This window comes from Salmo salar, chromosome ssa29, assembly GCF_905237065.1.
Source record: "Salmo salar chromosome ssa29, Ssal_v3.1, whole genome shotgun sequence".
In the NCBI taxonomy this organism is placed as follows: Eukaryota; Metazoa; Chordata; class Actinopteri; order Salmoniformes; family Salmonidae; genus Salmo; species Salmo salar.
In genome coordinates this window covers 42,971,517-42,998,119 of record NC_059470.1, presented here as the reverse complement: position 1 = coordinate 42,998,119, position 26,603 = coordinate 42,971,517, and the positions used below count along the sequence as shown (strand labels likewise).

Below are 26,603 nucleotides of genomic sequence, written 5' to 3'. Positions count from 1 at the left end.
GGTGGTGGACCATTCTTGATAGACACGGGAAACTTTTCAGTGTGAAAAACCGAGCAGCGTTGCAATTCTTGACACACTCAAACTGGTCTTTCCCATTCACCCACTGACTGGAACACGCAATCCATGTCTCAGTTGTCTCAAGGCGTAAAAATCCTTCTTTAACCCGTCTCCTCCCCTTCATCTACACTGATTGAAGTGGATTTAACAAGTGGACATCAATAAGGGGTCATAGCTTTCACCTGGATTCACCTGGTCAGTCTGTCATGGAAAGAACAGGTGTTTTTAATGTTTTCTACACTCAGTGTACATGCTCCCTTATATAGTGAGTTCATGAATGTGTGTCTGAGCGACTCTCCTCACCTGAGTCATCCAGCTCGTATTGAGTCAGTACCACAGCATCTCTCCTCACCTGAGTCATCCAGCTCGTATTGAGTCAGTACCACAGCATCTCTCCTCACCTGAGTCATCCAGCTCGTATTGAGTCAGTACCACAGCATCTCTCCTCACCTGAGTCATCCAGCTCGTATTGAGTCAGTACCACAGCATCTCTCCTCACCTGAGTCATCCAGCTCGTATTGAGTCAGTACCACAGCATCTCTCCTCACCTGAGTCATCCAGCTCGTATTGAGTCAGTACCACAGCATCTCTCCTCACCTGAGTCATCCAGCTCGTATTGAGTCAGTACCACAGCATCTCTCCTCACCTGAGTCATCCAGCTCGTATTGAGTCAGTACTAGAGCATCTCTCACCTGAATCGTCCAGCTCGTATCTCTCTATGAGTCTTACAGCGTCCTCCATGGTGGCCACCTCACGCTGCTCGTTCAGCAGGAAGTTGAGCAGGTCTTTGACACTCATCTGCTCCCCCGTAGTGGCGTACTTCCCATAGATCACATCGATCTCCTCGCGATATACCAGCAGGTCATAGAAGTGTTTGATCTCAGGACCTTCCAGGGAGCCCGAGTTAGACTTGTCACATTTCTGTAGGACAAGATCATTAACAAAACAGTACTAAAGAGATATAGTACATTGAGTTCCTCCTCAGACAAAGTAAAATGCTTTGAGACATAGCATAACCTTAAATGAAACCCATATACATACAGGAACACGGCAGAACTGCATTAGGAGCTGCCTGTACAGAGTCTATAACACCATCCTTGTAAGTCATTGACCAACTGTAGCTGTCCACTCACTGCAAACAGCACTTCAGCGTACATGTCGTCCACCTCGATGTTGATCTGACGGAGGAAGTGTTTCAGCTCCTTCAGAGTCATCTTGTTGTCCTTGTTCTTGTCTGCTTTCCTCATACAGTTGAAGATCCAGCTTTAATACGCCCAGATTTAAGGATCAATCATTCACCATGTAGGAATGTGTCAAAGATAAATACACAACGCAGAGGATGAGAGGACTAAAAACGAGAGTACTAACGGTTAATAGCGAATTGTAAATATGAGTTGGGTTTCAGTTCAACAACTGTTAGAATCTGTGGAATGACACTGCTGAACTCAGAGCGACGTGTGTCACGTTGTAATTGGTCTGTACATTGAGTCGGGGGCAGGATACTTGTTATTTGGCCATTAGCCAAGTTGTACTGCAAGGACTTCTGATTGGTCAATCCCAGGTTAGGGTGGGGGGTTATAAATGGCATCCTGTTCGATTGTTCGGTGGAGAAAAGCTGAGGACAGGGGACTGAACATCTACCTCCCAGCATAACATTTTATAATTTTTTTTTTATTTCACCTTTATTTAACCAGGTAGGCCAGTTGAGAACAAGTTCTCATTTACAACTGCGACCTGGCCAAGATAAAGCAAAGCAGTTTGACACAAACAACAACACAGAGTTACACAGGTAATAAACAAGCATACAGTCAATAATACAATAGAAAAAAAGAAAGTCTATATACAGTGTGTGTAAATGGCGTGAGGTGGTAAGGCAACAAATAGGCCATAGTAGCAAAGTAATTACAATTTAGCAGATTAACACCGGAGTGATAGATAAGCAGGTGATGATGTGCAAGTAGAGATACTGGTGTGCAAAAGAGCAGAAAAGTAAATAAAAACAATATGGGGATGAGGTAGGTAGATTGGATGGGCTATTTACAGATGGCCTATGTACAGCTGCAGCGATCGGTTAGCTGCTCAGATAGCTGATGTTTAAAGTTAGTGAGGGAAATATAAGTGTCCAGCTTCAGCGATTTTTACAATTCGTTCCAGTCATTGGCAGCAGAGAACTGGAAGGAAAGGCAGCCAAAGTAGGTGTTGGCTTTGGGGATGACCAGTGAGATATACCTGCTGGAGCGCGTGCTATGGGTGGGTGTTGTTATCGGGATTATGTGGATATATTGAAGCAACATCTCAAGACATCAGTCAGGATGTTAAAGCTTGGTCGCAAATGGGTCTTCCAAATGGACAATGGCACTGTGATAGACCGCATCCAGCCCGCTGAGCAGAGTATTGGAAGCTATTTTGCAGATGACATCGCCAGGGTATGTTTGGCGGCGTGAGTGAAGGAGGCCCCGTTGCGAAATAGAAAGCCGACTCCAGATCCGATTTTGGACTGGAGATGTTTAATGTGAGTCTGGATGGAGAGTTTACAGTCTAACCAGACACCCAGGTATTTATAGTTGTCCACATATTCTAGGTCAGAACCGTCCAGGGTAGTGATGCTAGTCATGCATTTGGTTTTACTAGCGTTTAAGATCAGTTGGAGGCCACGGAAGGAGTGTTGTATAGCATTGTAGCTCGTTTGGAGGTTTCTTACCCCTTTTTCCGTGGTATCTTGTCGCTGCAGACAGACTCGGACTCGAGAGAGGCGAAGGTCGAGAGCCATGAATCCTCCAAAACACAACCCAACCGCACTGCTTCTTGATACAATACACATCCAACACTGAAGCCAGCTGCACCAATGTGTCAGAGGAAACACCGTACACCTGGTCAGCGTGCACTGCACCCAGCCTGCCTGCCGGCCAAACCCTCCCTAACCTGGATGACACTGGGCCAATTGTGCGTCGCCCCATGGGCCTCCCGGTCACAGCCAGCTGCGACAGACCCTGGGCGCGAACCCAGAACCTCTGGTGGCACAGCTAGCACTGCAATGCAGTGCCTTAGACTACTGCGCCACCCGGGAGGCCCTGCATTGAAGCTTGTTTGGAGGGTAGTTAAAACTTCTTCGGAAGTTTGGATGACTGAGGTGCCCAAAGTAAACTGCCTGTTACTCAGCCCCGGAAGCTAGGATATGCATATAATTGGTAGTATTGGATAGAAAACACTCTAAAGTTTCCGAAACTGTTAAAATAATGTCTGTGAGTATAACAGAACTGATATAGCAGGCGAAAACCCGAGGAGAATCCATCCGGGAATTTTTTTGTTGTTGAGCTCACCACTCATTATAATGGCTGTCTATGGGAATATCAAAGGAATACCTCCCAGATTGCAGTTCCTAGGGCTTCCAGTAGATGTCAACAGTCTTTAGAAAGAGTTTCATGCTTGTTTTTTGAAAAATTAGCTGGAATTTGTAGTTTTTCTAGGTGGCTCCCATTTTGGCTGTAGTATTGTGGCGCGCATCAGTGAGGGCGCACACTTCGTTATTTATCTCCGGTAATGAACATATTATTCTCCGTCTTAAATTTTATCAATTATTTACATATTAGGTTACCTGAGGATTGATTAGAAATGTTGTTTGACTTGTTTGGACAAAGTTTATTGGTATCTTTTGGGTGGATTACTGAATCAAGCGTGCCAACTAAACTGACTTTTTTGGGATATAAAGAAGGACTTTATCGAACAAAATGACCATTTGTGATGTAGCTGGGACCCTTTGGATTGCAAACAGAGGAAGATCTTCAAAGGTAGGTGATTTATTTTATCGCTATTTCTGACTTTCATGACGCCTCTGCTTGTTTGGAAAATGTTTATAATGCTTTTGTATGCGGGGCGCTGTCATTAGATAATCGCATGGTATGCTTTTGCCGTAAAACCTTTTTGAAATCTGACAAAGCGGCTGGATTAACAAGAAGTTAAGCTTTTAACTGATGTATAACACTTGTATTTTCAAGAATGTTTAATATTACGAATTTTGAATTTTGAATTTCGCGCTCTGCAATTGCACTGGATGTTGGCCAGGTGGGACGCTAGCATCCCACCTACCCCAAAGAGGTTTTAACACAGTGTCCAAGGAAGGGCCAGATGTATACAGAATGGTGCCGTCTGCGTAGAGGTGGATCAGGGAATCACCCACAGCAAGAGCGACATCGTTGATAGATACTTAGAAAAGAGTCGGCCTGAGAATTGAACCCTGTGGCACACCCATAGAAACTGCCAGAGGTCCGGACAACAGGCCCTCTGATTTGACACACTGAACTCTGTCTGCGAAGTAGTTGGTGAACCAGGCGAGGCAGTCATTTGAGAAACCAAGGCTATTGAGTCTGCCGATAAGAATATGGTGATTGACAGAGTCGAATGCCTTGGCCAGGTTGATGAAGACGGCTGCACAGTAATGTCTCTTATCGATGGCGGTTATGATATCGTTTAGTATCTTGAGCGTGGCTGAGGTGCACCCTTGACCAGCTCGGAAACCGGATTGCACAGCGGAGAAGGCAAGGTGGGACCCGAAATGGTCAGCGATCTGTTTATTAACTTGGCTTTGGAAGACTTTAGAAAGGCAGGGCAGGATGGATATGGGTCTATAACAGTTTGGGTCTAGAGTGTCACCCCCTTTGATTTGTCCTTCTCAAATAAACCTATTTTTCTCCCCCTGATTTTCTTTGGAGTTTGTGTTATTGAAGAATAGCATAAATTGCTAGCAACCAGTTGCTCGGAGCTTAAATGTTGACCTATAAACATTATAGATGGGAATCCAGTATACTGAATAGGCTGGATAACTATTTTCTGATTTGTAACCCCAAGTAACTAAACAATGTTTTAGTTGTGAATTGCAAAGGAAGCAGATTAACGAAAGTGGATACTGCTCGCTCGTCTGCTGGCGGTTGAGTTTCTTCACGTTAGAGAGGATCTTCTCCAGACCATTGACCCACTGCCTAGCCTCCTCCGCCGAGGTCGCCACCAGGTCCAGGTTCCTCCTGCGGCCCTTAAAGATGATGGAGAAACAGAGGTCCTCCACGTGGGCCTCTGTGTGCTTCTGAAGACCCTCCGACTGGCGGCCCTTACGCACAGAGTCGACGTCATCAATGGAAACTGAAAGGGGAGACAAGAGGGGGAGTGAGGTTAGAATTGTTTATGAAATCCTGGTCCTGAAGTCTCACTGCATGCTTGGTTTCATGGCAGCTGAGACTAAATCAGTCAGATTTAGTCCCTGGTGTCTACTGGTCAGTCAGTTACACAGTCAGTCAGTATCTAAATAATATGTGTGAAATGCTTGATAGTGTATGTGATGTAAACAGAGAGGTCTACTTTCTTGGGGACCTGAATATTGACTGGTTTTCATCAAGCTGTCCTCTCAACAGGAAGCTTTTTACTGTAACCAGTGCCTGTAATCTGGTTCAGAGTATTAATCAACCTACCAGAGTGTTTACAAACACTACAGGAACAAGATCATCCACATGTATCGATCACATTTTTACTAATACTGTAGAACTTTGTTTTAAAGCTGTATCCGTACCCATTGGATGCAATGATCACAATATAGTGGTTATATCCAGGAAAGCCAAAGTTCCACAAGCTGGACCCAAAATAGTGTATAAGAGATCATACAAAAATTTCGCTGTGACTCTTATGTGGACGATGTAAAAATTATATGTTTGTCTGATGTGATTAATGAGTGTCACAGGCGTCAAAAGGATTAGACCAAGGTGCAGCGTGTATAGTGCTCATCTCTGGATTTTAATGACTTCAAACAACAAAATAACAAACACTCAACAGTTCCGTCAGGTACAACAACTAAATGGAAAGTAACCAGCCACCAAAAACCCAAAGGAAAACAGGCTGCCTAAGTATGGCTTCCAATCAGAGACAACGAAAGACACCTGCCTCTGATTGGAAACCATACTCGGCCAAACATGGAAAATGAAACATAGAAATAGAATACTAGAACAAATTCCCCTAGAAACAAAAAAAAAAAAAAACACACAAAACACCCCCCCGCCACACCCTGACCATTCTACTATGGCAAATTACCCTTTTCACTGGTCAGGACGTGATTAACGAGGAGCATCCAGACACTGCACTTGATGATTTTATGAAATTGCTTTTTACAATTATTGATAAACATGAACCTGTTAAGAACTGTTAGAACTGTTAAGGCTCCATGGATTGATCGGGACTTGAACATCTGTATGGTTGAAAGAGATGGGGGCAAAAGGAGTGGCTAATAAGTCGGGCTGTACATCTAACTGGCTGACTAACTGCAAATTGAGAAATTATGTGACTAAACTCAACAAAAAGAAGAAGAAACTGTATTGTGAAGACAAGATCAATGATATAAAGAATGATGGAAAGAAAACTTTGGAGTACTTTAAATGAAATTATGGGCAGAAAGACATTCAACTCCACCTTTCATCGAAATCAGATGGCTTATTCAACACAAAACCATTTGATGTTGGCAATTATTTTTATGATTATTTCATTGGCAAAGTGGGCAAACTTAGGCAGGAAATGCCAACAACGAACAGTGAGCCATCATATTCATGCATAAAAATATATATATATATATATATATATATATATATGAAAGAAAAGCATTGCAAGTTTGAATTTTGTAAAGTTATTGTGGGAGAGGTGGAACAATTATTGTTATCGATCAATAATGGCAAACCTTCTGGCATTGACAACTTTAGATGGAAAGTTACTGAGGATGGTATCTGACTCTATAGCCACTCCTATCTGTCATATCTTTAATCTGAGACGAGAGGAAAGTCTTTGTCCTCAGGCCTGGAGGGAAGCCAAAGTTATTCCGCTACCCAAGAGTGGTAAAGCAGCCTTTACTGGTTTTAACAGCCGACCTATCAGCTTGTTGCCAGCTCTTAGCAAACGGTTGGAAAAAAATTGTGTTTTGACCAAATACAATGCTCTTTCTCTGTAAACAAATTAACAACAGACTTTCAGCATGCTTATAGAGAAGGGCACTCAACATGTACAGCACTGACATAAATTACTGATGATTGGTTGAAAGACATTGATAATAAGCAGATTGTGGGAGCTGTACTGTTAGATTTCAGTGCAGCCTTTGATATTATTGACCATAACCTGTTGTTGAGAAAACATATGTGTTATGGCTTTTCAACCTCTGCCATATTGTGGAGTCAGAGCTATCTATCTAATAGAACTCAAAGGGTTTTCTATAATGGAAGCTTCTCTAATGTCAAACATGTAAAGTGTGGTGTACTACAGGGCAGCTCTCTAGGCCCTCTACTCTTTTCCATTTTTACCAATGACCTGCCACTGGCATTAAACAAAGCATGTGTGTCCATGTATGCTGATGATTCACCCATCTACGCGTCAGCAACCACAGCTAATGAAGTCACTGAAACCTTTAACAGAGAGTTGCAGTCTGTTTTGGAATGGGTGGCCAGTAATAAACTGGTCCTGAACATCTCTAAAACTAAGAGCATTGTATTTGGTACAAATCATTACCTAAGTTCTAGACCTCAGCTGAATCTGGTAATGAATGGTGTGGCTGTTGAACAAGTTGAGGAGACTAAATTACTTGGCGTTACCTTAGACCTTAATCTGTCAAAACCTATAGAATCAATGATTGTAAAGATGGGGAGAAGTCTGGCTGTAATAAAGAGATGCTCTGCTTTTTTGACACCACACTCCAAAAAACAAGTTCTGCAGGCTCTGGTTTTGTCTAATCTTGATTATTGTCTAGTTGTGAGGTCCAGTGCTGCAAGGAAAGACCTAGTTAAGCTGCAGCTGGTCCAGAACAGAGCGGCATGTCTTGCTCTTCATTGTAATCAGAGGGCTGATATTAATACTATGTATGCCAGTCTCTCTTGGCTAAGAGTCGAGGAGAGACTGACTGCATCACTTCTTCTTTTTATAAGAAACATTAATGTGTTAAAAATCCCAAATTGTTTGTATAGTCAACTTACACACAGCTCTGACACACACACTTACCCCATCAGACATGCCACCAGGGGTATTTTCACAGTCCCTAAATCCAGAACAAATTCAAGAAAGCGTACAGTATTATATAGAGCCATTACTGCAGGGACCTCTGTTCCATCTCATGTTGCTCAGATAAACAGCAAACCTGGTTTAAAAAACAGATAAAGCAACACCTCATGGCACAATCCCTCTCCCCTATTGGATAGTTTGTGTATGTATTGAAATGTAGGCTATGTGTGCCTTTATATTTATTTTTTAATGTAGTTCTGTTCTTGTCTACTGATGTTCCTTCTGTATTATGTCATTCTGTATTATGTTTCATGTTTTGTGTTCTGTGTGCACCCCAGGAAGAGTAGCTGCTACTTTTGCAACAGCTAATGGGGATCCTAATAAAATACCAAATACCAAATACCTCTCTCCCTCTCTCCCCCCTCTCCAACAAATAGTGAGGCCCCTCATTATGGTGATAACAATCATATATAACTACTGCTATACACACCTTTTCTATTCATATTCTGTCCATACTGTCTATACACACCATCCTATATAACTACTGTCTATACACACCATCCTATATATAACTACTGTCTATACACACCATCCGATATAACTACTGCCAATACACACCATCCTATATAACTACTGTCTATACTGTCTATACACACCATCCTATATAACTACTGTCTATACACACGATCCTATATAACTACTGTCTATACACACCATCCTATATAAATACTGTCTATACTGTCTATACACACCATCCTGTATAACTACTGTCTATACACACCATCCTATATAACTACTGTCTATACACACCATCCTATATAACTACTGTCTATACACACCATCCTATATAACTACTGTCCATACTGTCTATACACACCATCCTATATAACTACTGTCTATACTGTCTATATACACCATCCTATATAACTACTGTCTATACACACCATCCTATATAACTACTGTCTATACTGTCTATACACACCATCCTATATAACTACTGTCTATACTGTCTATACACACCATCCTATATAACTACTGTCTATACACACCATCCTATATAACTACTGTCTATACACACCATCCTATATAACTACTGTCTATACTGTCTATACACACCATCCTATATAACTACTGTCTATACACACCATCCTATATAACTACTGTCTATACTGTCTATACACACCATCCTATATAACTACTGTCTATACACACCATCCTAATAACTACTGTCTATACACACTCTTTCCTCTAAACATAGCGATGGTCATTATGGCCAAACAGTTCTATTTTTCTATCAGACCAGAGGACATTTCCCCAAACAGTACGATCTTTGTCCCGATGTGCAGTTGCAAACTGTAGTCTGGCTTTTTTATGGCGATTTTGGAGCAGTGGCTTCTTCCTTGCTGAGGTTATGTCGATATAGGACTCGTTTTACTGTGGATATAGATATTTTTGTACCTGTTTCCTCCAGCATCTTCACAAGGTCTTTTGCTGTTGTTCTGGGATTGATTTGCACTTTTCGCATCAAAGTACGATCATCTCAATTTGATTCTACTTTAACTTATACAATTAATCAAGTAAATCTTTTACAATTCGTCCAACAGGCTCAAGAGTCTGTTGATGTTAATATACTGGAGCCTCAGAGACATGATTGACTGTTGAAATCAAAACTCTTTCCCCATGCAAATGCTGTTTCTACAGTGAAACAAGGTATCATGTAAATGTTGATTGTAAATGTGCAGAGGTAGTGTTGAACTCACCCCCTGCTTCTGGAGTGTTGAACTCTCTCCCTGTTTCATCTGTAGTGTTGAAGCCTCTCCCTGCTTCATCTGGAGTGTTTAACTCTTTCCCTGCTTCATCTGGAGTGTTGAATTCTAGCCCTGCTTCAGTTGGAGTGTTGAACTCTCTCCCCGCTTCATCTGGAGTGTTGAACTCCTACCCTGCTTCATCTGGAGTTTTGAAGCCTCACCCTGCTTCATCTGGAGTGTTGACGCCTCCCCTGCTTCATCTGGAGTGTTGAACTCCTACCCTGCTTCATCTGGAGTTTTGAAGCCTCACCCTGCTTCATCTGGAGTGTTGACGCTTCGCCCTGCTTCATCTGGAGTGTTGACGCCTCTCCCTGCTTCATCTGGTGTGTTGAACTCTCTCCCCGCTTCATCTGGAGTGTTGAAGCCTCACCCTGCTTCATCTGGAGTGTTAAAGCGTGCCCTGCTTCATCTGGAGTGTTGACGCCTCGCCCTGTTTCATCTGGAGTGTTGACGCCCCCTGCTTCATCTGGAGTGTTGAACTCTTTCCCTGCTTCATCTGGAGTGTTGAACTCTTTCCCTGCTTCATCTGGAGTGTTGACGCCCCCTGCTTCATCTGGAGTGTTGACGCCCCCTGCTTCATCTGGAGTGTTGAACTCTCTCCCTGCTTCATCTGCTTTCCTCTTCCCCTAGCACTCGCCGTGTCTCAGCTCATATCCTGTTCTGTAACAGCCCTGTTTCCTCTTCCCCTGCCACCCGCTGTGTCTCAGCTCATATCCTGTTCTGTAACAGCCCCGTCTCCTCTGCTTTAACAGCCCTGTCTCCTCTTCACTGCCACCCGCCGTGTCTCAGCTCAGCTGAACATGACATAAGTGGCATATTGAATTTGAATTGTTGCTCTGCCTTTCACTTCCAGTAATGCTTTATTACGCCAAAGTGGCATGCCACAGGCTTTGAATTATAAATATCGATATTCAGTAACATCGTGTTCTTGTTTGGTTCAAATACATCTTTTGTTCGCCATGGCAGATTGATGTTGTTTAGATCAGGAGGTATTACTTTTCTCTGAGGGGGAAATGGATGTTAGTCAACTAAAAGCAGTTCTCTCCAGTGTGACTGTAGGTTTTATGGATGACATGTTAGTTAATGTACCAAAAGAAAGAGAAGAGCCTCTGCACAACAAGGCATCTAGAACCAGGTGCTGTTTCTGGCAGGAACAACCTATCACCAGTCAGTACCAGTCAGTCACCTCTCTTTTCTAGTGGGTCTTTTTTTAGACATGGATGTACAATTTCAAAACATCTAGAATGCAGGGTTTCCATTTTAAAACATCTAGAATGCAGGGTTTCCATTTCATAACATCTAGAATGCAGGGTTTCCATTTCATAACATCTAGAATGCAGGGTTTCCATTTCATTTCAAAACATCTAGAATGCAGTGTTTCCATTTCAAAACATCTAGAATGCATGGTTTCCATTTCAAAACATCTAGAATGCAGGGTTTCCATTTCATAACATCTAGAATGCAGGGTTTCCATTTCATAACATCTAGGATGCAGGGTTTCCATTTCAAAACATCTAGAATGCAGGGTTTCCATTTCAAAACATCTAGAATGTAGGGTTTCTTCAGACAGCCATCTGTTCGGGCTCAGTCAGTCATCAACATTAAACAAATGTTGGCATTTAGCTTCTATACAGAGTAAATAAAATAGGGAAATTAAATGAGTGGAAAGGAAAAAAAATCTGAATGAGTCATTAATAAGGACAAGAATGTTGTAGTCGTGCTGCGTCGTGCTGCATCTGTGTACTGTGGTGAAAGGAACCACTCTCTTAGATAATACCTTTGATGATACAGTGGTAGCAATACATGGTTATAACATCTACAGAAAATACAGAAATGCCAATGGTGGAGGTGTTGCTGTTTATATTCAGAACCACATTCCTGTAAAGATTAGAGAGGATCTCATGTTAAATACTGTTGAAGTAATATGGCTACAGGTTAATCTGCCTCAACTAAAGCCCATTTGTGTGGGAAGCTGCTATAGACCACCAAGTGCTAACAGTCAGTATCTGGATAATATGTGTGAAATGCTTGATAATGTATGTGATATCAACAGAGAAGTATATTTTCTGCGTGATTTCAATATTGACTGGCATTCATTAAGCTGCCCTCTCAAGAAAAAGCTCCAAGCTGTAACCAGTGCCTGCAACCGGATTCAGGTTATCAGTCAACCTACCAGGGTAGTTACAAACAGCACAGGAATTGAATCAAATCAAATCAAATTTTATTGGTCACCAACACATATTTAGCAGATGTTATTGCGGGTGTAGCGAAATGCTTGTGTTCCTAGCTCCAACAGTGCAGTAATATCTAACAATTCACTACAATACACACATCTAAAAGTAAAATTATGGAATTAAGAAATATATAAATATTAGGACGAGCAATGTTGGAGTGGCATTGACTAAAATACAGTATAATATAATACAGTATATACATATGAGATGAGTAAAGCAGTATGTAAACATTATTAAAGTGACTAATGTTCCATTATTAAAATGACTAGTGATTCCATGTTTATGTATATAGGACAGCAGCCTCTAAGGTGCAGGGTTGAGTAACTGGGTGGTAGCCGGCTAGTGATGGCTATTGAACAGTCTGATGGCCTTGAGATAGAAGCTGTTTTTCAGCCCCAACTGTGATGCACCTGTACTGACCTCGCCTTCTGGATGTTAGCGGGGTGAATAGGCCATGGCTTGGGTGGTTGTTGTCCTTGATGATCTTTTTGGTCTTCCTGTGACATTGGGTTCTGTATGTGTATTGGAGGGCAGGTAGTTTGCCCCCGGCGATGCGTTGGGCAGACCGCACCACCCTCTGGAGAGCCCTGTGGTTGCAGATGGTGCAGCTGCCGTACCAGGCAGTGATACAGCCCGACAGGATGCTCTCAATTCTGAATCTGTGAAAGTTTGTGAGGGTCTTAGCGGCCAAGCCGAATTTGTTCAGCCTCCTGAGGTTGAAGAGGCGCTGTTGCGCCTTCATCACCACACAGTCTGTGTGGGTGGACCATTTCAGATTGTCGGTGATGTGTAGGCCAAGGAACTGAAGTCTGAAGGAACTGAAGTCTGAAGAAACTGAAGTCTGAAGGAACTGAAGTCCACGATCAGCTCCTTCGTTTTGTTGACATTGAGGGAGAGGTTATTTTCCTGGCAGCACTCCGCCAGGGCCCTCACCTCCTCCCTGTAGGCTGTCTCATCATTGTTAGTAATCAGGCCTACTAATGTTGTGTCGTATGCAAACTTGATGATTGAGTTAGATGATAATTGAGGCCACTCTAGTCATGGGTGAACAGGGAGTACAGGAGGGGGCTGATCACGCAACCTTGTGGGGCACCTGTGTTGAGGATCAGCAAAGTGGAGGTGTTGTTTCCTACATTCACCACCTGGGGGCTGCCCGTCAGAAAGTCCAGGACCCAGTTGCACAGGGCCTCCAGCTTGATGACGAGTTTGGAGGGTACTGAATTCATTTATTTTTTAATTTATATATTTTTAAAATATAATAAGGGGTTCAGACCCATTGCCTCGAGCTTAATGATGAGCTTGGAGGGTACTATGGTGTTGAAGGCTGAGCTGTAGTCAAGGAGCAGCATTTTTACGTAGGTATTCATCTTGTCCACATGGGATAGGGTAAAATGGTATAGAATCAGCTTGATTCCCTCTGTCGAAGACACTTGGACCTTCTTTTTAATATTTTCAGTGGTATTGTTAACAAACGTGCCCCCCATAAAGAAAACTAAAATTAAAAAGTTACTCTTCATCAAGAATTGCATTTGGCTCTCGTTCAGGCAAATGAGAAATATGTGTACTCAGGCTATCCGGAAGGCCAAAGTTAGTTACTTTAAGGAGCAGTTCTCTCTCTGTGGGTCTAACCCCAAGAAGTTCTGGAAAACGGTTAAAGACCTGGAGAATAAACCCTCCTCGTCACAGCTGGCCATGTCCCTTAATGTTGATAATGTGGTTGTTACTGACAAGAAGCACATGGCTGAGCTCTTTAATCACAACTTCATTAAGTAAGGATTCATATTTGACTCAGCCACTCCTCCTTGCCTGTCCAACATTTCATCATCTCCCACCCCTTCTAATGCGACTATCCCCGATGCTTCTCCCTCTTTTGCCCCTGCCCCGCTACAAAGTTTCTCCCTGCAGGCAGTCACTGAGTCAGAGGTGCTCAAGGAGCTCCTTAAACTCAAAAAAAAACATCTGGGTCAGATGGTTTAGACCCTTTCTTCTTTAAAGTTGCTGCCCCTATCATCACCAAACCTATCTCCAACCTTTTTAACCGGTCTCTCCTTTCTGGGGAGGTTCCCATTGCTTGGAAGGCAGCCAAGGTTCATCCTTTATTTAAAGGGATCAAGCTGATCCTAACTGGTATAGGCCGATTTCTATTTTGCCCTGTTCATCAAAAGCGTTGGAAAAACTTGTCAATAATCTACTGACTGCCTTTGTTGATGTCTATAGTGTTCTCTCTGGTATGCAATCTGGTTTCCGCTCAGGTTATGGATGTGTCACTGCAACCTTAAAGGTCCTCAATGATGTCACCATTCAACCTTGATTTTAAGAAATATTGTGCTTCTATTTTTATTGACTTGGCCAAAGCTTTTGATACAGTAGACCATTCCATGGGTTCGGCTAAGGAGTATTGGTGTCTCTGAGGGGTCTTTGGCCTGGTTTGCTAACTACCTCTCTCAAAGATTGCAGTGTATAAAGTCAGAAAATCTGCTGTCTCAGCCACAGCCTGTCACCAAGGGAGTACCCCAATGCTCGATCCTAGGCCCCACGCTCTTTTCAATTTACATCAACAACATAGCTCTGGCAGTAGGAAGCTCTCTCATCCATTTATATGCAGATGAAACAGTCTTATACTTCCGGGGCCCATCCCCGGAATTTGTGTTAAATGCTCTACAACAAAGCTTTCTTAGTGTCCACCAAGCTTTCTCTACCCTTAACCTTGTTCTGAACACCTCCAAAACAAAGGTTAGGTGGTTTGGTAAGAAGAATGCCCCTCTCCCCACAGGTGTGATTACTACCTCTAAGGGTTTAGAGCTTGAGGTAGTCACCTCATACAAATACTTGGTAGTATGGCTAGACGGTACACTGTCCTTCTCTCAGCATATATCAAAGCTGCAGGCTAAAGTTAATTCTAGACTTGGTTTCCTCTATCGTAATCGCTCCTCTTTCACCCCAGCTGCCAAACTAACCCTGATTCAGATGACCATCCTACCCATGCTAGATTACGGAGACGTCATTTATAGATCGGCAGGTAAGGGTACTCTCGAGCGGCTAGGTGTTCTTTACCATTCGGCCATTATATTTGCCACCAATGATCCTTTTAGGACACATCACTGCACTCTATACTCCCCTGTAAAGTAGTCATCTCTGTATACCATTTCGCAAGACCCACTGGTTGATGCTTATTTATAAAACCCTCTTAGACCTCACTCCCTCCTATCTGAGAGATCTACTGCAGCCCTCATCCTCCACATACAACACCCTTTCTGCCAGTCATGTTCTGGTAAAGGTCCCCAAAGCACACACATCCCTGGGTCGCTCCTCTTTTCAGTTCACTGCAGCTAGAGACTGGAACGAGCTGCAACAAACACTCAAACTGGACAGTTTTATCTCCATCTCTTCATTCAAAGACTCAATCATGGACACTCTTACTGACAATTGTGGATACCATGTGTGATGTATTGTTGTTTCTACCTTCTTGCACTTTGTGCTGTTGTCTGTGCCCAATACGGTTTGTATCATGTTTTGTGTTTCTACCATGCTGTGTTGCTACCATGCTGTGTTGTCATGTGTTGCTGCCTTGCTATGTTGTTGTCTTAGGTCTCTCTTGTCGTGATGTGTGTTTTGTCCTATATTTATACTTTATTTCTTTTTTATTTTAATCCCAACCCCCGTCCCCGCAGGAGGCCTTTTGCCTTTTGGTAGGCCGTCATTGTAGATAGGAATTTGTTCTTAACTGACTTGCCTAGTTAAATGAAGATTAAATAAAAATAAAATAAAATGTGCCTGAAAAGAGCTTCTGGATATCAGAACAGAGTTTACTCACCTCGAGCTGGACAAAGATTTTTTTCTTTAACGAGTCGGATGTGAAGGATTTACTGCTGATACCGGACCAGGCCCAAATCCCCGTCACAAAGAAGAGATGCCGATGTAAGGGACGCAGGTCCGGGTGCCTTGTGAGAATTCGTCGGCAAGTGGGTAAGCCATCCGTCCGATTGGCCAACTTGCAATCATTGGAGAATAAACTGGATGAGCTCTGTTTGAGACTATCCTAAATCAAATCAAATGTATTTTTAAAGCCCTTCTTACATCCGCTGATATCGCAAAGTGCTGTACAGAAACCTAGCCTAAAACCCCAAACAGCAAGCAATGCAGGTGTAGAAGCACAGTGGTTAGGAAAAACTCCCTAGAAAGGCCAAAACCTAGGAAGAAACCTAGAGAGGAAACAGGCTATGAGGGGTGGCCAGTCCTCTTCTGGCTGTGCCGGGTGGAGATTATAACAGAACATGGCCAAGATGTTCAAATGTTCATAAATGACCAGCATGGTCAAATAATAATAAAACCAGTAGTTGTCGAGGGTGCAACAGGTCAGCACCTCAGGAGTAAATATCAGTTGGCTTTTCATTGCCGATCATTGAGAGTATCTCTACTGCTCCTGCTGTCTCTAGAGAGTTAAAAACAGCAGGTCTGGGACAGGTAGCACATCCGGTGAACAGGTCAGGGTTCCATAGCCGCAGGCAGAACAGTTGAAACTGGAGCAGCAGCAAGGCCAGGTGGACTGGGGACAGCAAGGAGTCATCATGCCAGGTAGTCCTGAGGCATGGTCCTAGGGCTCAGGTCCTCCGAGAGAAAGAAAGAAAGAAAGAAAGAGAGAAAGAGAGAATTAGAGAGAGCATACTTAAATTCACACAGGACACCGGATAAGACAGGAAAAATACTCCAGATATAACAGACTAACCCTAGCCCCCCGACACATAAACTACTGCAGCATAAATACTGGAGGCTGAGACAGGAGGGGTCAGGAGACACTGCGGCCCCATCCGATGATACCCCCGGACAGGGCCAAACAGGCAGGATATAACCCCACCCACTTTGCCAAAGCACAGCCCCCACACCACTCGAGGGATATCTTCATCCACCAACTAACCATCCCGAGTATAGCCCAAAAAGATCTCTGCCACAGCACAACCCAAGGGGGGCGCCAACCCAGACAGGAAGACCATGTCAGTGACTCAACCCACTCAAGTGACGCACCCCTCCTAGGGACGGCATGGAAAAGCACCAGTAAGCCAATGACTCAGCCCCTGTAATAGGGTTAGAGGCAGAGAATCCCAGTGGAGAGAGGGGAACCGGCCAGGCAGAGACAGCAAGGGCGGTTCGTTGCTCCAGTGCCTTTCCGTTCACCTTCACACTCCTGGGCCAGACTACACTCATTGTTGAGACCAAGTTTGCGTCTCTCACATGGATAGGCAGACCATTCCATTAAAATGGAGCTCTATATGTGTAAGCCCTGCTTCCAGCTGTTTGCTTATAAATTCTAGGGACAATTAGGAGGCCTGCGTCTTGTGACGGTAGCGTATGTGTAGGTATGTACGGCAGGACCAAATCGGAAAGATAAGTAGGAGCAAGCCCATGTAATGCTTTGTAGGTTAGCAGTAAAACCTTGAAATCAGCCCTTGCCTTAACAGGAAGCCAGTGTAGGGAGGCTAGCACTGGAGTAATATGATCACATTTTTTGGTTCTAGTCAGGATTCTAGCAGCCGTATTTAGCACTAACTGAAGTTTATTTAGTGCTTTATCCGAGTAGCCGGAAAGTAGAGTATTGCAGTAGTCTAACCTAGAATTGACAAAAGCATGGATACATTTTTCAGCAAAATTTCTGATTTTTGCAATGTTACGTAGATGGAAAAAAGCTGTCCTTGAAACAGTCTTGATATGTTCGTCAAAAGAGAGATCAGGGTCCAGAGTAACGCCGAGGTCCTTCACAGTTTTATTTGAGATGACTGTACAACCATCAAGATTAATTGTCAGATTCAACAGAAGATCTCTTTGTTTCTTGGGACCTAGAACAAGCATCTCTGTTTTGTCCGAGTTTAAAAGTAGAACGTTTGCAGCCATCCACTTCCTTATGTCTGAAACACAGGCTTCCAGCGAGGGTAATTTTGGGGCTTCACCATGTTTCATTGAAATGTACAGCTGTGTGTCATCCGCATAGCAGTGAAAGTTAACATTATGTTTTCAAATGACATCCCCAAGAGGTAAAATATATAGTGAAAACAATTGTGGTCCTAAAACGGAACATTGAGGAACACAGAAATTTACAGTTGATTTGTCAGAGGACAATCCATCCACATTCTGACAAACTGATATCTTTCTGACAGATAAGATCTAAACCAGACCAGAACTTGTCCGTGTAGACCAATTTCGGTTTCCAATCTCTCCAAAAGAATGTGGTGATCGATGGTCCTACCGAAGGGAAATTAAAAACTGTAATCTCTTATATTTTCACCGAGTTATGGCTGAACGACAACAAGGATAGAATGACGACAATATACAGTTGGCTGGGTTTTCCGTCCACCGGCAAGTCAGAACAGCTGCCTCCGGTAAAACAAAGGGTGACGGTGTTTATTTATTTATTTATTAACATCTGGTGCGTGATATCTAATATTAATGAATCTCAAGGTATTGCTCACCTGAGGTAGAGTATATCATAATACGCTGTAGACCACACTATTTACCAAGAGAGTTTTCATCGACATTATTTGTAGCCATCTATTTACCACCACAAACCAATGGTGGCACTAAGATGGCACTCAATGAGCTGTATAAGGCCTTTAGCAAACAAGAAAATGCTTATTCAGAGAGGCGCTCCTAGTGGCCGGGGACTTTAATGCAGGGTATCTTAAATCCATTTTACCTAATTTCTACCATTATGTTACATGTGCAACCAGAGGGAAAAAAAACTCTAGACAACCTTTACTCCACACACAGACGTGTACAAAGTTCTACCTCGCCCTTCAATTGGCAAATCTGACCATAACTCTATCCTCCTGATTCCTGCTTACAAGCAAAAACTAGAGCAGGAAGCACCAACGATTAGATCAATTAAAAAGTGGTCAAATGAAGCAGGACTGTTTTGCTAGCACAGACTGGAATATGTTCCGGGATTCATCCAATGGAGTTGAGGAGAACACCACATCAGTCACCGGCTTCATCAATAAGTTCATTGATGATGTCATCCCCACAGTGAGCATATGTACATACCCCAACCAGAAGCCATGGATTACAGGGAACATCCGCATTGAGCTAAAGGGTTGAGCTGCCACTTTCAAGGAGCGTGGCTCTAACCCAGAAGCTTATAAGAAATCCCGCTATGCCCTCCAACGAACCATCAAACAGGCAAAGCGCCAATACAGGACTAAGACTGAATCCTACTACACCGGCTCAATTGCTTGTCAGATGTGGCAGGGCCTGCAAACTATTACAGACTACAAAGGGAAGCCCATCCTCAATCTGCCCAGTGACACAAGCCTACCAGACAAGCTAAGTTACTTCTGTGCGCGCTTCGAGGCAAGCAACACTGAAGCATGCATGAGAGCACCATCTGTTCCGGGCGACTATGTGATCACGCTCTCCATAGCCGACATGAGTAAGACCTTTATTAAACAGGTCAACATCCACAAGGCCGCAGGGCCAGACAGATTACCAGGACGTGTACTGCGAGCATGTGCTGACCAACTGGCAAGTGTCTTCACTGACATTTTCAACCTTTCCCTGACCGAGTGTGTAATTCCTACATGTTTCCAATAGACCACCATAGTCCCTGTGCTCAAGAATACCAAGGTAACCTGCCTAAATGACTAACGCACCGTAGCGCTCACGTCTGTAGCCATGAAGTGTTTTGAAAGGCTAGTCATTGCTCATATCAACACCATCATCCCAGAAACCCTAGACCCACTCCAATTCGCATACCGCCCCAACAGATCCACAGATGATGCAATCTTTTTTTGCACTCCACACTTCCCTTTCCCATATGGACAAAAGGAACACCTACATGAGAATGCTGTTAATTGACTACAGCTCAGCATTCAACACCATAGTGCCCTCAAAGCTCATCATTAAGCTAAGGATCCTGGGACTAAACACCTCCCTCTGAAACTGGATCCTGGACTTCCTGACTGGCCGCCCCCCAGGTGGCAAGGGCAGGCAACAACACATCTGCTATGCTGATCCTCAACACGGGGGCCCCTCAGGGGTGCGTGCTGAATCCCCTCCTGTACTCCCTGTTCACCCATGACTGCATGGCCAAGCACGACTCCAACACCATCAGTAAATTTATTATCAATGCATAGTTACTTTACCCTATATACATGTACATAGTACCTCAATTACCTTGACTAACCTTTACCCCAGCACAAAGACTCGGTACCGGTATCGGCTGTATATTCTAATTCTGCTATTTCTGGTTCTGTTTATTCTAGTTCTGCTTATTCTAGTTCTGCTTATTCTAGTTCTGATAGATCTAGTTCTGATAGATCTAGTTCTGATAGTTCTAGTTCTGATAGATCTAGTTCTGATAGTTCTAGTTATTGTAGTTTTAGTTCTAGTTCTGATCGTTCTAGTTCTAATAGTTCTAGTTCTGATAGTTTTAGTTCTAGTTCTGACAGTTCTAGTTCTGATAGTTCTAGTTCTGATAGTTCTAGTTCTGATAGTTCTAGTTATTATAGTTTTAGTTCTAGTTCTGATAGTTCTAGTTCTGATAGTTCTAGTTCTGATAGTTCTAGTTATTATAGTTTTAGTTCTAGTTCTGATAGTTCTAGTTCTGATAGTTCTAGTTCTGATAGTTCTAGTTCTGATAGTTCTAGTTATTGTAGTTTTAGTTCTAGTTCTGATAGTTCTAGTTATTATAGTTTTAGTTCTAGTTCTGTTAGTTCTAGTTCTGATAGTTCTAGTTCTGATAGTTCTAGTTCTGATAGTTCTAGTTATTGTAGTTTTAGTTCTAGTTCTGATAGTTCTAGTTCTGATAGTTCTAGTTCTGATAGTTCTAGTTATTATAGTTCTAGTTATTATAGTTTTAGTTCTATTTCTGATAGTTCTAGTTATTATAGTTTTAGTTCTAGTTCTGATAGTTCTAGTTCTGACAGTTCTAGTTCTGATAGTTCTAGTTATTATAGTTTTAGTTCTATTTCTGATAGTTCTATTTCTGATAGTTCTAGTTCTGATAGTTCTAGTCATTATAGTTTTAGTTCTAGTTCTGATAGTTCTAGTTCTGATAGTTGTAGTCCTGATAGTTCTAGTTCTGATAGTTTTAGTTCTAGTTCTGATAGTTCTAGTTCTGATAGTTCTAGTTATTATAGTTTTAGTTCTAGTTCTGATAGTTCTAGTCCTGATAGTTCTAGTTCTGATAGTTTTAGTTCTAGTTCTGATAGTTCTAGTTCTGATAGTTCTAGTTATTATAGTTTTAGTTCTAGTTCTGATAGTTCTAGTTCTGATAGTTCTAGTTCTGATAGTTCTAGTTCTGATAGTTCTAGTTATTATAGTTTTAGTTCTAGTCCTGATAGTTCTAGTTCTGATAGTTCTAGTTTTTATAGTTTTAGTTCTAGTTCTGATAGTTCTAGTTCTGATAGTTCTAGTTCTGATAGATCTAGTTCTGATAGTTCTAGTTATTGTAGTTTTAGTTCTAGTTCTGATCGTTCTAGTTCTAATAGTTCTAGTTCTGATAGTTTTAGTTCTAGTTCTGACAGTTCTAGTTCTGATAGTTCTAGTTCTGATAGTTCTAGTTCTGATAGTTCTAGTTATTATAGTTTTAGTTCTAGTTCTGATAGTTCTAGTTCTGATAGTTCTAGTTCTGATAGTTCTAGTTATTATAGTTTTAGTTCTAGTTCTGATAGTTCTAGTTCTGATAGTTCTAGTTATTGTAGTTTTAGTTCTAGTTCTGATAGTTCTAGTTATTATAGTTTTAGTTCTAGTTCTGTTAGTTCTAGTTCTGATAGTTCTAGTTCTGATAGTTCTAGTTCTGATAGTTCTAGTTATTGTAGTTTTAGTTCTAGTTCTGATAGTTCTAGTTCTGATAGTTCTAGTTCTGATAGTTCTAGTTATTATAGTTCTAGTTATTATAGTTTTAGTTCTATTTCTGATAGTTCTAGTTATTATAGTTTTAGTTCTAGTTCTGATAGTTCTAGTTCTGACAGTTCTAGTTCTGATAGTTCTAGTTATTATAGTTTTAGTTCTATTTCTGATAGTTCTATTTCTGATAGTTCTAGTTCTGATAGTTCTAGTCATTATAGTTTTAGTTCTAGTTCTGATAGTTCTAGTTCTGATAGTTCTAGTCATAATAGTTTTAGTTCTAGTCCTGATAGTTCTAGTTCTGATAGTTTTAGTTCTAGTTCTGATAGTTCTAGTTCTGATAGTTCTAGTTATTATAGTTTTAGTTCTAGTTCTGATAGTTCTAGTCCTGATAGTTCTAGTTCTGATAGTTTTAGTTCTAGTTCTGATAGTTCTAGTTCTGATAGTTCTAGTTATTATAGTTTTAGTTCTAGTTCTGATAGTTCTAGTTCTGATAGTTCTAGTTCTGATAGTTCTAGTTCTGATAGTTCTAGTTATTATAGTTTTAGTTCTAGTCCTGATAGTTCTAGTTCTGATAGTTCTAGTTTTTATAGTTTTAGTTCTAGTTCTGATAGTTCTAGTTCTGATAGTTCTAGTTATTATAGTTGTAGTTCTAGTTCTGATAGTTCTAGTTCTGATAGTTCTAGTTATTATAGTTGTAGTTCTAGTTCTGATAGTTCTAGTTCTGATAGTTCTAGTTCTGATAGTTCTAGTTCTGATAGTTCTAGTTATTATAATAGTAGTTCTAGTTCTGATAGTTCTAGTTCTGATAGTTCTAGTTCTGATAGTTCTAGTTATTGTAGTTTTAGTTCTAGTTCTGATATTTATAGTTCTGATAGTTCTAGTTATTATAGTTTTAGTTCTATTTCTGATCGTTCAAGTTCTGATAGTTCTAGTTCTGATAGTTCTATTTCTGATAGTTCTAGTTATTATAGTTTTAGTTCTAGTTCTGATAGTTCTAGTTCTGATCGTTCTAGTTCTGATAGTTCTAGTTCTGACAGTTGTAGTTCTAGTTCTGATAGTTCTAGTTCTGATAGTTCTAGTTCTGATAGTTTTAGTTCTAGTTCTGATAGTTCTAGTTCTGATCGTTCTAGTTCTGATAGTTCTAGTTCTGATAGTTCTAGTTCTGATAGTTCTAGTTATTGTAGTTTTAGTTCTAGTTCTGATAGTTCTAGTTGTTGTAGTTTTAGTTCTAGTTCTGATAGTTCTAGTTATTGTAGTTTTAGTTCTAGTTCTGATAGTTCTAGTTCTGATAGTTCTAGTTCTAATAGTTCTAGTTCTGATAGTTCTAGTTCTGATAGTTCTAGTTCTGATAGTTCTAGTTATTATAGTTTTAGTTCTAGTTCTGATAGTTGTAGTTCTGATAGTTGTAGTTCTGATAGTTCTAGTTATTGTAGTTTTAGTTCTAGTTCTGATAGTTCTAGTTATTGTAGTTTTAGTTCTAGTTCTGATAGATCTAGTTCTGATAGTTCTAGTTCTGATAGTTCTAGTTCTGATAGTTCTAGTTATTATAGTTCTAGTTCTGATAGTTCTAGTTCTGATAGTTCTAGTTCTGATAGTTCTAGTTCTGACAGTTCTAGTTCTGATAGTTCTAGTTATTATAGTTCTAGTTCTGATAGTTCTAGTTCTGATAGTTCTAGTTCTGATAGTTCTAGTTATTATAGTTCTAGTTCTGATAGTTCTAGTTCTGATAGTTCTAGTTCTGATAGTTCTAGTTCTGACAGTTCTAGTCCTGATAGTTCTAGTTCTGATAGTTCTAGTTATTATAGTTTTAGTTCTAGTTCTGATAGTTCTAGTCCTGATAGTTCTAGTTCTGATAGTTCTAGTTCTGATAGTTCTAGTTCTGATAGTTCTAGTTATTATAGTTTTAGTTCTAGTCCTGATAGTTCTAGTTCTGATAGTTCTAGTTATTATAGTTTTAGTTCTAGTTCTGATAGTTCTAGTTCTGATAGTTCTAGTTCTGATAGTTCTAGTTCTGATAGTTCTAGTTATTATAGTTGTAGTTCTAGTTCTGATAGTTCTAGTTCTGATAGTTCTAGTTCTGATAGTTCTAGTTATTATAGTAGTAGTTCTAGTTCTGATAGTTCTAGTTCTGATAGTTCTAGTTCTGATAGTTCTAGTTATTGTAGTTTTAGTTCTAGTTCTGATATTTATAGTTCTGATAGTTCTAGTTATTATAGTTTTAGTTCTATTTCTGATCGTTCAAGTTCTGATAGTTCTAGTTCTGATAGTTCTAGTTCTTATAGTTCTAGTTCTGACAGTTCTAGTTCTAGTTCTGATAGTTCTAGTTCTGATAGTTCTAGTTCTGATAGTTTTAGTTCTAGTTCTGATCGTTCTAGTTCTGATAGTTCTAGTTGTTGTAGTTTTAGTTCTAGTTCTGATAGTTCTAGTTCTGATAGTTCTAGTTCTGATAGTTCTAGTTCTAATAGTTCTAGTTCTGATCGTTCTAGTTCTGATAGTTCTAGTTCTGATAGATCTAGTTCTGATAGTTCTAGTTATTATAGTTTTAGTTCTAGTTCTGATAGTTGTAGTTCTGATAGTTCTAGTTATTGTAGTTTTAGTTCTAGTTCTGATAGTTCTAGTTATTGTAGTTTTAGTTCTAGTTCTGATAGATCTAGTTCTGATAGTTCTAGTTCTGATAGTTCTAGTTCTGATAGTTCTAGTTCTGACAGTTCTAGTTCTGATAGTTCTAGTTATTATAGTTCTAGTTCTGATAGTTCTAGTTCTGACAGTTCTAGTTCTGATAGTTCTAGTTATTATAGTTCTAGATCTGATAGTTCTAGTTCTGATAGTTCTAGTTATTATAGTTCTAGTTCTAATAGTTCTAGTTCTGATAGTTTTAGTTCTAGTTCTGATAGTTCTAGTTCTGATAGTTCTAGTTCTGATAGTTTTAGTTCTAGTTCTGATAGTTCTAGTTCTGATAGTTCTAGTTCTGATAGTTCTAGTTCTGATAGTTCTAGTTATTATAGTTTTAGTTCTAGTTCTGACAGTTCTAGTTCTGATAGTTCTAGTTCTAATAGTTCTAGTTCTGATAGTTTTAGTTCTAGTTCTGATAGTTCTAGTTCTGATAGTTCTAGTTCTGATAGTTCTAGTTATTATAGTTTTAATTCTAGTTCTGACTGTTCTAGTTCTGATAGTTCTAGTTCTAATAGTTCTAGTTATTATAGTTTTAGTTCTAGTTCTGATAGTTCTAGTTCTGATAGTTCTAGTTATTATAGTTTTAGTTCTAGTTCTGATAGTTCTAGTTATTATAGTTTTTAGTTCTAGTTCTGATAGTTCTAGTTCTGATAGTTCTAGTTCTGATAGTTCTAATTCTGATAGTTCTAGTTATTATAGATTTAGTTCTAGTTGTGATAGTTCTCGTTCTGATAGTTCTAGTTCTGATAGTTCTAGTTATTATAGTTTTAGTTCTAGTTCTGATAGTTCTAGTTCTGACAGTTCTAGTTCTGATAGTTCTAGTTATTATAGTTTTAGTTCTATTTCTGATAGTTCTAGTTCTGATAGTTCTAGTTCTGATAGTTCTAGTTCTGATAGTTCTAGTTCTGATAGTTCTAGTTATTATAGATTTAGTTCTAGTTGTGATAGTTCTCGTTCTGATAGTTCTAGTTCTGATAGTTCTAGTTATTATAGTTTTAGTTCTAGTTCTGATAGTTCTAGTTCTGACAGTTCTAGTTCTGATAGTTCTAGTTATTATAGTTTTAGTTCTATTTCTGATAGTTCTAGTTCTGATAGTTCTAGTTCTGATAGTTCTAGTCATTATAGTTTTAGTTCTAGTTCTGATAGTTCTAGTTCTGATAGTTGTAGTCCTGATAGTTCTAGTTCTGATAGTTCTAGTTATTATAGTTTTAGTTCTAGTTCTGATAGTTCTAGTTCTGATAGTTCTAGTCCTGATAGTTCTAGTTCTGATAGTTCTAGTTATTATAGTTTTAGTTATTATAGTTTTAGTTCTAGTTCTGATAGTTCTAGTTCTGATAGTTCTAGTTCTGATAGTTCTAGTTCTGATAGTTCTAGTCCTGATAGTTCTAGTTCTGATAGTTTTAGTTCTAGTTCTGATAGTTCTAGTTCTGATAGTTCTAGTTATTATAGTTCTAGTTCTAGTTCTGATAGTTCTAGTTCTGATAGTTCTAGTTATTATAGTTGTAGTTCTAGTTCTGATAGTTCTAGTTCTGATAGTTCTAGTTCTGATAGTTCTAGTTCTGATAGTTCTAGTTATTATAGTAGTAGTTCTAGTTCTGATAGTTCTAGTTCTGATAGTTCTAGTTCTGATAGTTCTAGTTCTGATAGTTCTAGTTCTGATAGTTCTAGTTCTGATAGTTCTAGTTATTATAGTAGTAGTTCTAGTTCTGATAGTTCTAGTTCTGATAGTTCTAGTTCTGATAGTTCTAGTTCTGATAGTTCTAGTTATTGTAGTTTTAGTTCTAGTTCTGATATTTATAGTTCTGATAGTTCTAGTTAATATAGTTTTAGTTCTATTTCTGATCGTTCAAGTTCTGATAGTTCTAGTTCTGATAGTTCTAGTTCTGATAGTTCTAGTTCTGATAGTTCTAGTTATTATAGTAGTAGATCTAGTTCTGATAGTTCTAGTTCTGATAGTTCTAGTTCTGATAGTTCTAGTTCT

General features: G+C 40.2%; 1 protein-coding gene across 1 annotated transcript; it reads right to left on the bottom strand.

Moving 5' to 3' along the window:
- Positions 1-344: 344 nt before the first annotated feature.
- On the bottom strand, positions 345-18,592 carry LOC123731550 (1-phosphatidylinositol 4,5-bisphosphate phosphodiesterase delta-1). The gene is made up of 5 exons (XM_045710829.1): positions 18,574-18,592; positions 10,099-10,431; positions 4,962-5,190; positions 1,191-1,320; positions 345-978 (listed from the first exon to the last, which is right to left on the bottom strand). Exons 1-5 carry the CDS (start codon positions 18,590-18,592, stop codon positions 709-711), a joined length of 981 nt encoding a protein of 326 aa, XP_045566785.1. The 3' UTR covers positions 345-708.
- Between the last annotated feature and the right edge of the window lie 8,011 nt (positions 18,593-26,603).

What these genes read in the sequence shown, in the direction of transcription:
- LOC123731550 (XM_045710829.1), bottom strand. An exon ending in AAAACTCCAGATGAAGCAGG is followed by an intron (nt 5,191 to 10,098) that starts GTAGGAGTTCAA and finishes CTCCCCTTTCAG; the next exon opens with TTTCCATTGATGACGTCGAC. An exon ending in ACGCTGAAGTGCTGTTTGCA is followed by an intron (nt 979 to 1,190) that starts GTGAGTGGACAG and finishes CTTGTCCTACAG; the next exon opens with AAATGTGACAAGTCTAACTC.